This window comes from Helianthus annuus, chromosome 3 (assembly GCF_002127325.2).
Source record: "Helianthus annuus cultivar XRQ/B chromosome 3, HanXRQr2.0-SUNRISE, whole genome shotgun sequence".
NCBI classification, from domain to species: domain Eukaryota; kingdom Viridiplantae; phylum Streptophyta; class Magnoliopsida; order Asterales; family Asteraceae; genus Helianthus; species Helianthus annuus.
Window position 1 is genome coordinate 163,095,930 of NC_035435.2, and position 16,273 is coordinate 163,112,202.

Consider the following 16,273-nt stretch of genomic DNA (forward strand, 5'->3'; position numbering starts at 1 on the left):
CATATTGTGGTAGAATATTGTTTTGTTTAAATAAAAAAAAAGAAAAAAAAAACGCTTTTAGAAAAGAGTGATCTGATGGTTATTTGATAAAAATCATGTGTGTTGTGACTTCAACTAGTAAGCACACCCAATGTGTATGTTGTAAAACATACAAATTCGTATCTTAATGTCAAATGTTTATGTAAGACACCTTACCATCAAAGTTTGATAAATTATATTCCCCAGTTTTTATGAGGAGTGAGATTTTGCAAAGAAGGCAAAGGTCAAGGGTGTCTTTAGAAACCTTCTTATAATATATAATATAGTGTAAGTGGACTACTTTTTTTATTGTTTTTTGTTGTATTGTCACAAGAAGTTGATGCTTTTAAACTGCCATACTCTTGCCAAAAGAATGGTGTCCCCTACTTCTTTAAAGAGAGAAAGTGCCATCTTTCTCTCTTGCTTTCAATTGTTTTTTTGCCACCCTCAAATAGTGTCTTCTCTCTTGTTGGTTCTTGTTTCTCCAATCATAAACCTTCAAACATTACAAAGGATTGAAATATATTCAAGTTTCACCCTTGTCATTGATCAAGAAAGAAAGAGTATCGGTTATTGTAGTTTCAAGTCGTAAAATTTTGCTCCAAAAAGGGTGAGATTCTAAGTTTTCACCCTTTTCAAGATCATTAGCGTTCAAGTTTAACGTTTTTAAGTGGTTAAAAAGGAAGAAAATTTGGTCTTCAATCGTCAAAGATTCAGTTTTTACCCTTTTTCTTTATTAAAACGTGACTTTTCAAGATTGTCGGAAATTCACGTTTTACTTTATCAAAGTCATGATATAAAAGGACAATTGCCCTTTTCAAGATTGCCTTATGTTTGAATTTCACCATCTCCTTTTATCTTTTCAATAAAAGTCATAAGTTCAAGTTTCACCTTTTATAGTAAAAAAAAGATTTATTGCTCTAGTTCCACCCTTTTTAGTGACCAAAAGTATCAATCATATTGTCACAAGTTGGTGTTTTATCTTTAGTCAAAAACAAGAAATTGTTTATTGTTGTATGTTAATTCAAGGTTCAATCATACTCAATGTCTTCTGATTTGTTTGAATTTGAAGAGTGTTTCTTCACTGATCCCTTCTCTCCATTGAGTGATTCTTCCTCCATTGACATCCTCAAAGCCTTTCAAGAAAATAACTACAACTTGAACCCTTTGACCCATGAAAATCTTGACCCACCATTTGATGAAATTGACCAAATTGCCCCCACCAATACCCCCACCACCCTCCTTTCTTCCTCCCCACCAAGCCACCAACTTGAGAATCTTTCTCTCAACCAAATGGGCAATTCAGTAAATTCTCTACATTTGTGCAATCTTGAGGTCAAAACAGAAGAAAGACAACCACCCTTTTATGACTATTATGTCAACAACAATTCTTTCTTGCCTCATAGCTATGGTGGGTATGAAAATGCAATGAAAATGATGCAAAGGAGCTTTAGTAGTAAATCTTTTGATGGAAGACCAAATGGTTTTCTTTTTCAACCAAAATTTGATAGCTTGATTGAGTCCTCAAGTCTTCATGACTTCTCTTCTAGTTCAAGCCACATGAGAAAAGTTTGTAGTGCTGGTGATTTACAAGTTAGTCCTCTTTATCATATGCATGTTTAATATTTACTTTTTTGGTCACATGGGTTCATTTTTAATTTTGAACTTGATATAACTTGTGCAATATTTTTTTTTTTGGTTTTTAGAGCTTGAAAAACAATCATCGAAGTCAAACATTGTCGTCAAGTCCATTAGCGACTGAAGGGTCGCTCATGGAGGAAGGAAATTTTAAGGTGGGTCGTTACAGCCCAGAAGAAAGGAAAGAAAGAATCTTAAGATACAAAGCCAAAAGGACACAAAGAAATTTTAACAAGACAATTAAGGTAATTAAATTTCACCAATTAAATAAATATGTGTAACATGTACGTATAGTTGGAAATCAGGTACTTTCAATTTTAATCAAAGAGTTATTTCTTGTTAAATAGACCTGGTTTCCAACATGTATAATATGTATATGTAATTGTGTATGTGTTAAATTCAAAAGAATGGCAACATTATTTGACTTGTGACATTGTATGATAGATTTTACATGTCATGAATAACAAAAAACTTGTAAATCAAAATAAAGGTAATTAATTTCATTTATAGCAAAAGCGAAAGTTTATACGTTGAATGCATGATATACTTCGTATTTACTAACTTTCTTTGTTTTTATATGTAAAGTATGCATGTCGAAAAACTCTTGCTGATAATCGGCCAAGAATTCGTGGGAGATTTGCACGTAACGATGAGCCTGAAGAAACGACTCCTAAAGCTTTAAATTTTCAACGGTATGAGGATGAAGATGAATTGTGGGTATGTTTTCTCTTGAATATTATTCATATACTAATACTAAATATAGTAGAATGTTTTACTTAAATCATGTGCTACATCAAACTTTGTTTTTATAAAACAAATGATTTATGATATTATTTTCAGAATCAAACCTGATTAGTAAATTGTGGTTGATTTATTTCGAATTCACAAATAATGACATTAACAAAAAAAGGAAACTTTAAAAGATGTCTTTATCATCTCATTCTTTATCGTTAAAAAAGTATGTAAATTAAAACATTTAAAAATAGAGAAAATCCCAAAACTAATTTCTTTATACACGTCATATTAATATGTCCAACAAATCACATCTTAGTAACATGAGATACAAGCCGATGAGCTTCTGGTGTATTGGAAGTTCCATGACCTTCCAATGTGGAGGTTATGGGTTCGAGTCTCGCCTGAAGAAAAAATGTTTTGAGTCACATCTTAGTAACATATACCTAATTTTAAGAAAAATAAAATAGAAAAGTTGATAAGGTAGTCATTCCAAAACATTTTAGGGTTATTGTTTCCACTCTAACAATTGATTTTCTTTGTTATTTGCAGATGGAAGGGTTGCAAGAAGAATATTACTATGAAGGAATACCAAGACAACACTTTTTCAACACCCACATGCCCACCACCCAATTTCATCAATTTAGCTATGTTCCTAAATAATATCAAAATAACTAGCTTCCTTCAAAATTTCATGGAGATATCCTATTAGATCGGTTGATCTTAGACTTAGAGAGTTACATGGCTACAAAAATTAATAAAAATGTTCCTAGATTATTATTATTATTATTATTATTATTATTATTATTATTATTATTATTATTATTATTATTAAAAATTAAATTGTTGGTGTAAGATCAAAGTTGAGACGCAGCAGGTTGGAAAGGGGGTCAGAAGAGAAAGGAAACAAGTTGTCGTATAAAGCATTATAGTTTGCTTTGAACTTTATATAGTTTATAAATGCAATTTGTAAGGTAACATTATTATGAGTATAAAAATTGGGAACATTTGCTTTTCTATCATTTATATTCTCTTGCACTATGCTTTTTCGTTTAGATCAAACATGTATTCTTACATCTTCTTATCATATGATGTAACAAAATTTGTAATTCATTGGCATTAAAAAAAATCTTACCGGATAATAAGTTAGTGTTTTTTTTTAACGGCAATTTTTTTTAATCCATGTCATCTCCTCCTCTCAAACCCAGGTGTTTAAAGGTTTTGACTTTGTCAATAGACCACCAGTAAATAATAATTAATAAGTTAGTTGATCGGATTATAAAGATGAAATCATAATATTTCATTACATTTCTTTATAATAAAGCCTTATTCTTGGTTGAAGAAAAAGTCACGAACAACAAGCTCATAAGTTTAGGTTAGGGGATGTGTGTTTTATTGCATGATAAAACAAAAGACCGAAACGATGCTTCTAGTAAAAGCTATAAGTACCCATTCTTGTCAACAAAGCAAAGTTTTACGGTCTTACTCGAGTCTCACTAACACTAAACATATACATATTTTTACGTTAAAGTTTGATTGCAAGGAGAAATCTGTCCTCACTATGGTGAGGCTAATAGTGTTATAGTTTTGCGAGTAAAGTACAATTTTCGTCCTTGCGGTTTACATTCGTTCTCACATTACAGACTCTATTTGAAAAAAAAACGGTAATTCCAGTCCCTGTGGTTGTCAATTGGAATCAGTAACGTCCTTTTTGTAAACGTATGTTAGTTCAACGATACTGTATCTGTTAAATGACTAATGCTGGCAGCAAAAACAGTGTAAAAATGTACCACTTTTGAGCAATGGTTTGGATGTGCACTAACTCTATTGACCCACTATTAAGAAGTTATAACCTGCATTTGTATTTTATATTTCACCAATCGATGTGCTTAGCTCGGAAGTTGATGAAACCTACCTGATAATTTAAAAGACCACGCAAGGAATAGTTGGAACCAATCTCTCTATAATCAGTTCAATACCAAAAAGATGAAGATGGCGAAGGTCATGATGATGTCAAGAACATTGTTCCTCTACTAAATTATCAGGTAGTTTTCGTCATAACCTTCACCATCTTCATCTTTTTGGTATTGAAGTTGCACAGAAAAATCATTGTATTGAGAATGTGTTATACTCAATTTTCATTTGCTATACTCAATTTCCCTTCAATGAAGATGATGATATGATGATCATAGATGAAGATGATACTCAAATAAGAAGATATAGAGATGAATTGGGGATCTGGATGGGGTAATGGTTTTTTTATTTTTTTTTTATTTTTTTTAGACAACAAACGATTGATATAACCAGAAAACTTGTTAAGTTACATCAAAACAGAAGGTAGACGGGCAACAAGCTGCGCCGCCAACCCTTTCTGAATTGCAAACCCCAACCTCCCGAACACAAACCCCTGCCCCCTTGGGGTCGAACAATTGCTGTGGATAACCCGTTGAACCCTCGTCAAGAAGTTGATGGCTTCTGGCGCTAGGGAGCCAAAAGTATCAAAGGCAAAAGGGATAAAGACATGGTGGTTCTCTGCGCAAGCTTTAGCGTGCTTATCCACTTTCTTTGATTCTGCCTTTCTTGCTGCTAGTCCAGCTACAAATCCGTTTTCCCTTAAACCAACCAAAGGGGAAACCCCCGTGAGGTCTACACAAGCATGTTTCCCCCCAGCCCAGCCAAAGACGAGCAGATCCGCTGGTCGCAGAGTAGATCTCCCTTCCATAGGGTCCGTGAGGAAATTCACAGGGGCCTCTTTCTTAGCCGAAATCCCAGCTCTTCTTAAAATGTCCCCCAAAACATCTCGCACCCAGTCATGCCGATATTTAAACCCAGGGAGCTCTTTACAGTGAACTGCGTGCTCCCCATATTTATCCATACAAGCTTTACGACATATCGGGCAGGTTTCAAAAGACACAATTGTCTTTTGAAGTTGAGTTGAAAAGACACCTTTACCTCGGTCAACTAACCGTTGACTAACAACAAATGTTAGGAGGGACGTTATTGATTCCAATTGACAACCACATGGACTGGAATGACCGGTTTTTTTTTTTTTTCAAATAGGGTCTGTATGTGAGAAGGAGTGTAAACCACGGGAATGGAAATTGTACTTTACTCTAGTTTTGCTGATGAAACTTTGTTGTTTGGATCAACTTTTTAACCCAATATCCATGGATCAACAATGCGAGCCGCAAGGTCCCAAACGACGGATTTTTGCTCCAACAAATGTATTGTACCATAGGTTTCTATAGATTATATAATTTAATGTATGGGTATGACATCACAAAATAAACCAAGAACCTAGTTGTGTTAATATCGTTGATACTAGTTTTATCTTTATTAAGTTGTTATTAGTTACTCTACTGGATAGCAAGAAATTGGTCCTTAAGAATACAATACTAGAGGGTACACTTTCCGAAAAATGCTTCAAATTCTCTTGATTTAGACACTAAAACAATAATTTTATCATATTGCATGAACAAAGGATGTAAATACAACATCATTTAAATTAAGGATATAACATGAACCGTTTCAGATAAGGAACAAAACAAATATCCAAGGCCAAGTCGGCTCAGGGACTTCCCAGGGCCGATTATCTCGATGGCCCAATTTTTTTTTAGTATAACGTATTGGGTGTAAAGAGCATATGTGTTTAGTTTGTTTTTATTAGATAATCGGCTAACTAACTCATTTAAAACCTTAGATCCAAATAGATGCAGGTACTAGTCTTGCTATAGGAGGTTTTAGTTATACATTTTGTTTTATAGAATTCTACAGATAGTCCCTCAAGAGTTGGTTTAATTCATTTTCAACCCACAATTTTTTTTTATTTCACAAAACTAATTTATTTTCAACCTTTCTAAGTTTACATTTAAGAAGTCCATTTTTTATGTATAAGTTTATATTTCAGGGTCACATGTTCTAGTCGTACATGGCCCTCGAACTATTAGGGAAAACCCTTAGAATGTCTATACCAAATTACATACATAAAAACTGTTATCGGTTACCAAATGATCGATGTCGTAAGGTCGGTCAAAAATATAATTAAAAGTGTCCTAATCACCTTTACTAGTAAAGAGTAAGTAGGGTGTCGAATCCACGTGGAATTAGTGGAAAGTGTTAAAGTTCATTGTTTATAATGATTATCTAATTCTAAACTAATTGCTTTTTGCTGATTGTGATAATTATTATGAAAACGAATGGAAATTGTAGTTGTAAACAATACGAGAAAAAGGACCAATCTCCGGGTTTTCAGGTTGTGTAGGAACTTGCATAACCTAATTACTACCAATTGGAAATCACATAGACATGATTTGTAAACTACTTGTTTTGATAAATAATTAACAAATAATATATTTGATTGCAATGATCCACGATCGAAACTGAAATATTGATGCAACTGAATAGTAACCTAATTAATTACCAATCCTAGATTTCATAAACACAAACAAGTTCAATGGTTAAAGGTTAAAGAACAATGCCAACTTAGAATTTAATCCCAGTTGTTGATGACAAACCAAATAACTGAAGAACAATTATGTCTACGATAATCCAACAATCGTTTAACCGAAAACAAGTAACAATAAGATAAACTAACCGAAGATTAGCCAAATCCCAATCCAAAAGTTCATAAATATCAGACAACCCAGTTTCTAACACAAACCCTAGTCTCGGAGATGATCACGGGTGGTCTAGCCGCTCTTGTTTATGATTTGATCTTCAAAAGATTGAAAGAATGATGCTTGCATGATTGACTTGGTTGATTGTGGAAGAATTACGATGATTTAGATGATTTGAGAGCCAAAGTGATGAAGTATTCCTGCCAAATTCGTGAAGGAAGAAGTGTCACACCCCTAATTTCCACGTGTCACCGGTGGGCCCGGTGGGGGATTATGTGACGTAGTTGATATCATCATATGTCAAACAACACAAATTATAATGCACAGCGGAAGCAAATGAAAATAGATTTATTTCAACTATTAATTGTAATATCAAGTATCACAACCAGTCAAAATAGATCCACAGGCGGATCGAAGAAAAAGAAAGAAATTGTTCAACAGATATATGCATCCCAAAAGCTTGCGAGACTCTACGATGCTAAGGAGAAACCAGCCTATTGCGTATAGCACCTGCACTTAATCTTTTTGGGGAAAATACGTGAGTTTGCACTGGTAAATACAATTTAACTGACTCATTTTGAAAATATTTAAAAATTGGTTTTAAATGCACAAGGCACAAATCATTTTATAACTTGGGAATATTTAATCAGAGTTAAACTTGTAAAAGATTTGCATGTTTGTTAACCGTTCAGTCGCCCGAGTCATATCGGGTTTAAGGTTAAATGACACACCACATGGTATAAGTCCGCGGCGGGAAGCCAACGTTAATACCTTAAAAATAATGGACATAATACCGGGTGTACGCCTACACCCGGGTGTCAAGGTCGTGGCCAAAAATGATGCCAAGGATATCCGGGACATGGTCATTAAGCTCCCAAAGGCATAAAAACAAACAACACCAAGTTTTTAAACGGGTCCCATTGATAATACCCAACTACTAATGAGATGGGGTCAATCGCCCGACCAAGCGGTATTTTATATACCGTACCCCCAAGCCCGTATAAGGGAAAATAAGTTAAAAGTATTTACCTGAGCAAGTATAACCACAATTTCAAAAAAATGCACGTGTCTTTTACTGGGCTCCTATTCTGGAACGAAGGTTATAATAACCTATTAGAATCCTAACGGGTCTTTTAACATAGCCTAAGCTTAGACCGGTTAGTTTCGAAGAATAAATATGGTTTAATCGCGAGGAATGCGAAAACCGGAAAGGAATGTGATTTAGACCCTACAAGCTTGGATACTTGTATTAAACTAAACACATTCTGTATTTTGAGACTTAGATGATATGGTTTGACCCGTTTCGGCTAATATGCGTGAACTAGTCACATAAGCCGATCCGAACGCGAAAGTGCGTAACGAGTAACCTCACAAGTCATATGCAAGTTTTCCTGAGATTATATGCACCAAATATATTGTAATATCAGTAAGGTATGTCCAAATATGCCCCAAATGTTTTTATACGCCAATTACGCCTCATAAGGGCATTTTGGTACTTTTACATAGGCTAAAAAGGGTATAAACGGAAAGTCTGAGTTTCCAACTTTAGTCTATTGTTATAATATATATTTTTATAAAATATATCAGTAGGTATTAGACCTTTTATATATAAACTCGTTCTGACATATACTATGTCGTAAAAATGCCTAAAAAGGCGATTTGGAGCCATTTCCGGGTTTTAAAAGGAAAGCTGATATTTTTATATTTCCAGAAGGTTCAAAATATCATATTTAATATAACAAATCAGTAGGAAAAGGTTTGGGGTCAAAAGGTTATGTAAAACTCATTTTAGGACCAAAAAGGGTAAAACCGGCATAAGCCGAAATAAGCTTAGACCCTATAGTTATGCTCAGCCTAAAAATGAATAAAAATCTTTAAAATTCCCAAAATATTATTATATAACAGTGGGTATAAAGTTTTGGTATAAAATTCGGGTTTAGATAGGTTATGCGTTAAATACGCTAATTATTTATTAAGAAAGCTTCTAATTACGCTAACGAGCATAACTCTTAATCTAGACCTCAAACTGATGTCAAATTTTGGGGACAACTTTATATTTCAGTAACTAAGGTGTCTACCCTTTTACATTTTCAAAAATTTTAATTTTTGGACATTCGGGCATAATGGTCAACATATGGGCATTTAACGGAAACATGCATATGAACAAGATATCTAATGAACCACATTGTATAATCACAGGAGGATATACTAACATGTTAATAGGTTCAAAAGAAGCTCTAAGGTATTTGTAATCTTAACTAAAACGGGTCAGAACTGAAAGTCAAAGCGAAAGTCAAACTATGCGACTTTCGGTTCCGAACCGGGTCTAAACAGAAAATTGTCGAGTTGAACATGTTGGAACATGTTCTTATACTTATTACCAAGTTATATTAATGTTCAAACAGGTTACATACAACTTACATTGCTAATTATGCGTTAATTCGAAATTAAGCATTCTGTTGACTTTTTATAATTAGCTTTGACTCGACAATTGACATGCTTAGAGTGGGAATCTAGAAACACCCTTTTAAGGGTTTGTTACCCACTTAATTACCTTCCTAAAGGTATTTTTAATTCGTGATTAGACAAAGCACATTATGCTTAATCACGAAGTCAAACCTTAATTACGACGGTTTGACTTTTACTTAATTAACTAAGCTAGAAAGGATTAAAGATGGTTAAGGACACTTACAAGAGTCCTAAGATGGATTAGAGAGCCTAAGAAAATGTGTTGGTGACCAGAGGAGTTCCAGAGAGCTTTTAGCCAAAGTTCCAAATGAGCAAGTTCATATGATCACACTTCAAGCTCTTTATATAGTGAACTAGAAGCTCCAAGATCTTGACAAGCAAGTCTAGGGTAGTTACAACATCAACCCAAATGTCCCTAAGGGTCTATATACTGCCTAGGAAGCCCATAGAATCAGAATTTTACGTTTTAAGTCGGTTAAAGGGCTGGACAGGCAGCTGTCCAAAACATACTGCCAGCGACGGTCTTACGGACCGTAAGCTTGAGGCCTTACGGTCCGTAAGGACCTCTTGCGGACCGTATGCTACATGATTTGCGGTCCGTAACAGACTTTACTGAAACATGGTTCAGGTGCCCACCTTACGGACCGTAAGCCTAGGGCTTTGCGGTCCGTAACCGATCCATGCGGAACATTCCCAGGTACCCTGCTTACGGACCGTAAGCCAAGGGCCTTGCGGTCCGTAAGCGATGGCCAGAAGACAAAAGTTTGCAAACTTTTAAGTCTTGACCATGCAACCACAATACCCGAAGCATGCTATCTCTTTTCAGATGTGGGGCCTTCAAGACCAGCCATTGCATGCCTTACTTCTTCTTACATGTTCCCCATTCATATCAACCTATTAAGGGACTTGTATTTTGACGGAGATTCAAAGAAGTGAGTCTTGGACTTTCATAGGAGTTGGCCAAGCTTATAACAATTCTTATTCATAAGAATTTTATTTAATTTATGAGTAGTAACAACCTATAATTCCATAGCCCTTAATAAAGATGGAACTTTATTTATTTGAGGGCAACCGGTTATCGAATGAGATGATCATCAATTGATTTAAGGATCTTGGGATTTATGAAAATTTCGGGTCGCTCAGAGGTGATTTAATAACGTGTCGCCCTTGGGTCGTTCAGAGGTATTTTAAATAACATGACGCCCCTTTTTATTAGAAATCCTACCACATATCTCTTTATTAAATCCGGTTTTTCTGACACGTCTGTCACACATGACACGTGCCTTTATTCTAATGGGCAGGAATTTTCGAGGTGTTACATCCCTACCCCCTTAAAAGAAATCTCGATCTCGAGATTTACTGAAACAATTGAGGGTATTTTTCTTGCATCGTGGACTCTAACTCCCACGTATAATCAGGACCTCTGCGGCCCTCCCATTTAACCTTGACAATGGGTACGTGCTTCCTTCGAAGCTTCTTTACCTGTCGGTCCTCAATCGACACAGGTTTTTCTATAAACTTCAAGCTTTCATCAATATGCACATCTGTATGCGGTATGACTAGCGATTCATCAGCCAGACATTTCTTCAAATTGCAGATGTGGAACACATTGTGAATACCACTAAGCTCTTCTGGTAAGTTCAACTTATAAGCCACTGATCCTACACATTCGATAATCTCGAATGGTCCAATGTATCTTGGGCTTAACTTACCTTTCTTGCGAAATCTCATTACCCCTTTCCAAGGTGATACCTTGAGCAAAACCTTATCGCCAACCTCAAACTTGAGGGACTTTCGCTTACCATCGGCATAGCTTCTTTGCCTATCACGGGCAACTTTTAGGTGCTCAGTGATTTGGGTAACTTTGTCAGTCGTCTCCAGGACTAATTCGGGTCCTGATACTTGAACGTCTCCTACCTCTGCCCAACAAATGGGTGTTCTGCACTTCCTACCGTATAGTGCCTCAAAAGGCGCAGCCTTAAGGCTGGTGTGGTAGCTATTATTGTATGAGAACTCGATCAGAGGCAGGTGTCTATCCCAACTTCCTCCTAGGTCTATCACACATGCACGAAGCATGTCCTCCAGGGTTTGAATAGTACGCTCGCTTTGTCCATCCGTCTGAGGATGATAGGCTGTACTAAAATTCAGTTGCGTACCCAGAGACCTTTGGAAACTTTTCCAGAAGTGTGATGTATATCTGGTATCCCTATCAGAGATGATGGATACTGGTACGCCATGCAGGGATACTATCTTATCCATATACAGTTGGGCTAGCATGTCAGAACTGAAAGTTTCTCTAATGGGTAGGAAATGAGCTGACTTAGTCAGTCGATCAACTATCACCCAAATAGTGTCATTTCCTTTCGGTGTTTTAGGCAACTTGGTAATGAAATCCATTGTTACCATTTCCCATTTCCAGGTGGGAATCTCAGGCTGTTGTAGTAAACCTGACGGTTTCTGATGCTCAGCTTTAACTTGAGCGCACGTCAGACATTTAGCCACATCGGTGGCTATAGACTTTTTCAGGCCTATCCACCAGTAATTTGCCTTTACATCCTGATACATCTTGTCCGCTCCAGGATGGACGGAATATTTGGAACTGTGGGCTTCCTTTAGGATGACGTCACGAAGACCTCCAAAAATAGGAACCCATATTCTTCCATTCAACCTCAGGATTCCGTCTTTGCCATAGGATAACTGTTCTTCAGTCACTCCTAGCTTCTCATTAGGGTAGTTAGCTTCTAGCACTGCTTCCTTCTGTGCAGCTAACAACCTTTCATGCAGACTATTCCTGACCTCAATGCTTTTGGCATTGATTCTGATTGGCTTTATCCTTTCCTTCCTGCTTAGGGCATCTGCGACTACATTGGCCTTGCCGGGATGGTATCTTATTTCACAATCATAGTCATTTAGAGTTTCCATCCAACGTCGCTGCCTCATGTTTAATTCTTTCTGGTTGAACAGGTGCTGAAGGCTTTTGTGATCAGAATAGACCACACATTTAGTGCCATACAAATAGTGCCTCCACAATTTTAGTGCAAATACAACGGCACCCAATTCCAAATCATGAGTGGTGTAATTCTTCTCGTGCACTTTCATTTGTCGCGAAGCGTAGGCAATGACCTTGCCTTTCTGCATCAACACACAACCCATCCCGGTGTGTGATGCATCACAATAGACTACAAATTCATCAATCCCATCAGGTAACGTCAATACGGGAGCGTTACTTAATTTCAGCTTCAAAGTATCGAATGACTCTTGCTGCTTAGGCCCCCAATTGAACTTGCTATTCTTGCGAGTCAGCAAAGTTAGGGGTGCAGCAATTCTTGAGAAGTTTTCGATGAATCTCCTGTAGTATCCAGCTAAACCTAGGAAACTGCGGATTTCCGTAGGCGTCTTTGGCTCCTGCCAATTCATGACAGCTTCAACTTTAGCGGGATCCACTTGAATACCACGCTCACTAACCACATGTCCAAGAAATTGGACTTCTCTCAACCAAAACTCACATTTGGAAAACTTTGCATACAGCTTTTCTTGATGAAGCAGCTTTAGAATACTGCGGAGGTGCTTCTCGTGATCAGCTTTACTCTTGGAATAAATGAGAATGTCGTCAATGAAGACGATGACGAATTTATCCAAGTAAGGTTTGCAAACGCGATTCATGAGATCCATGAATGCGGCAGGTGCGTTTGTGAGTCCGAACGGCATTACTAGGAACTCGTAGTGGCCATAACGAGTCCTAAACGCAGTCTTGTGCACGTCTTCTTCCTTAACCTTCAACTGATGATATCCCGATCTCAGGTCGATCTTGGAGAAGTAGCTTGCCCCTTGAAGTTGATCGAATAGATCGTCGATCCTGGGTAGAGGATACCTATTCTTAATGGTAACTTTGTTGAGCTCTCGGTAATCGATACATAGACGCATCGAACCATCTTTCTTCTTGACGAATAAAATCGGTGCTCCCCAAGGAGACGAACTAGGCCTAATGAAACCTTTGGCTAGCAAATCATCTAGCTGCGTTCTTAATTCCTTCATCTCCGTTGGTGCTAGCCTATAAGGCGCTCTAGCAATAGGTGCAGCTCCAGGAACGATATCGATTTTGAACTCTACTTGTCTGTCTGGCGGCAAACCAGGCAGTTCTTCTGGAAAGACTTCAGGGTATTCTGATATAACGGGAATATCTTCAATCTTCGGCTTTTGCTCATCAATGGTTACCTGTGCCATATAGATGACACAACCATTTTTCAAACATTGGGATGCTTTGAGCATAGACATCTGCTTAGGTAATCCATGACGCGTATCTCCTTGAATGGTGAGAGACTCACCAGATGGAGTCTTGATTATTACTTGCCTTCTACTGCATACGATCTGGGCTTGGTTATGCGATAACCAATCCATGCCCAATACTATATCAAAACCGGCTAACTTGATGGGTAGCAGGGATAGAGGAAAGGAGTGGTTCCTAATGGATATAGCACATCCATCTAACACAGTCGAGACTGTTTCTAAGGTACCATCTGCTAACTCTACCTCATACTTAGCACTAAGGGCTTTAACAGGTAATCCTAACAGCTCACAGAACTTATTATCCACAAAAGACTTATCTGCCCCAGAATCAAATAATACTCTTGCGAAAACGTCATTAATGAGAAACGTACCAGTTATGACGTTATCGTTCTGGATGGCTTCTTGGACATTCATTTGAAAGACTCTGGCATTGGTCTTCTTTCCTTCTTCCGTCTTCTTGGCATTCTTCGGGCAGTTAGTCTTGATGTGCCCCTTCTCATTGCAACTGAAACAAGTTGCATCCTTTAACTTCTTGCATTCAAGAGTCTGGTGTTCAGAAGACTTGCATATCCCACACATCTTAGACTGGGATTTCTGTTCAAACCTGCACCTCCCAAAATGGTGCTTTTGACAGGTCTTGCACTTGGGCTTATCGCCCGACCGATGCTCGTTCCTCCTGGCCTCAGAGCCCTTCTTACCATCATGGTTTCCCCTATGTTTCTTGCTCGATCTACGTGAATTATCATCTTCACGTTTCCTCTTGTCAGACTCTACATTTCTCAAAGCTCTCTGTCTCGCTGCATCCTGAGTGAGAGACAGAGATAAGTCGGTGACAGATCGGAATGTAACAGGTCGCGAGGCCTTCACACTGGCCTTGATTTCAGGGGCCAAACCCCCAATAAAACGTGCGATCCTTTTTGGTTCGGGGGTTACCAGATAAGGTACCAATCTGGATAAGGTGTTGAAACTGGTGAGGTATGCTTGGCAATCAAGGTTCTTCATAACCAAGGATAGGAAATCGGATTCAATACGCTCAACCTCATGCTGAGGGCAGTAGTTTTCCTTGATAAGAGCAACAAACTGCTCCCAAGACATACTGTACAGGGTAGCTTTTCCAGAAGCCTGGATCAATGCTCCCCACCAGGCTAGAGCCTCACCTTTGAAAGACTGGGATGCAAACTTAACCATATCCCTCTCAGCACATCCACTGATGTCTACCACTGTCTCAATCTCATCAAGCCATGTCATACAGTCAACTGCCCCTTTCTCCCCTGTAAACTCTCGAGGTTTACATGACACAAAATACTTATACGTGCAACCCTTAGCACGTGGGGCTTCATCAACCACAAGCTTCTTGGGGTGAACACTGTTTTCATTAGAGGAATGACGATCCTCATCTTTCTTGGGTTTGGGAGGAGTAGGTGGCGGCTTGTTGCGAATCTCGGAATGATTCTTTGGTTTCGCATGTGGTGCAGACAGAGTTCTACTGCGGGTTTCACTGTACTCACTGTACTGTCGCGCTAAGGCTTTCTCAACCGCTTCATTCACAATCGCTTTCAACTCGGCACTAGTCACTAGGAACTTTGCATCATCACGGTTCTCAACCGGATGGCTATTGGCTTCCTCTGATCTGGTCATGTAGCTTCAATGCTACATATAATTAATAGACAAGATTTTCACTTAAAGGCTCTTTATAGTATTTTATGTTTTATTAACCAAGGTTTTAAATTGCCATTTTAGGTTAATTCATTAAAACATTAGGATGTTGTTATTATCCTATAATACTTTATTATTAGCACATAAGGCCTAGTCACAAGGACAATTAGGATATTTAATAACCAAGATTTTACAGTATCTAGGTGTTTTAGGTCGAATCATAGTTCCTTACCATTAATTAACAGGGAGTCATAAGCTACCACTGTCCTTAGTCACGGAGGACATTTAATTATTGCCCACAGGCACTTCACTTTCAAAGAAGTGGTTACATAATTTTAAGGGAATTTAGAAATTAACCCAAATATACATGGCCTGTGTGACTTTACTGATTCACAGTTTGCCAAGAGCATTAACATACTAGATGTTAATAATTGGAATCTATTATGTGGGTTATACCATCTTGGCCAGGTTTGAATAACACAAAGGCTAGGTTTTACCTCTAAGATTCTTTTAGTAATTAACGCAGAATAATCCTAAATTGAGATGTTACTTATGGATCTTATCCTAATTATGGAACTACCATCTTGGCCTTGTTTTATAAAGCTAGGTCTTGGTTCACTTTAGATTTTACCAATTAATTATAATGGCAGATCCTTTTAAATATTTCATTTATTTTCATAATTTATGCATGCAATAAATGAAAAACTTAATTAAAACATCTCACCAATTGTTTTAAAACAGTACAATAATTGCCCAAACGGGACTTCTACTAAAAATAAATAAAAATGCCCACGCAGGGGCGGGAAACAAGAACAAACCCACGCAGGGGTTAACTAACCAAACTTGCTCACGCAGGA

General features: G+C 37.5%; 1 protein-coding gene across 1 annotated transcript; it reads left to right on the forward strand.

Annotated features, from left to right (window-relative positions):
* Positions 1–361: 361 nt before the first annotated feature.
* Positions 362–3,405, forward strand: LOC110930438 (zinc finger protein CONSTANS). The gene is made up of 4 exons (XM_022173738.2): positions 362–1,611; positions 1,725–1,901; positions 2,242–2,373; positions 2,941–3,405. Exons 1-4 carry the CDS (start codon positions 1,063–1,065, stop codon positions 3,049–3,051), a joined length of 969 nt encoding a protein of 322 aa, XP_022029430.1. The 5' UTR covers positions 362–1,062; the 3' UTR covers positions 3,052–3,405.
* The last annotated feature ends 12,868 nt before the right edge of the window (positions 3,406–16,273 follow it).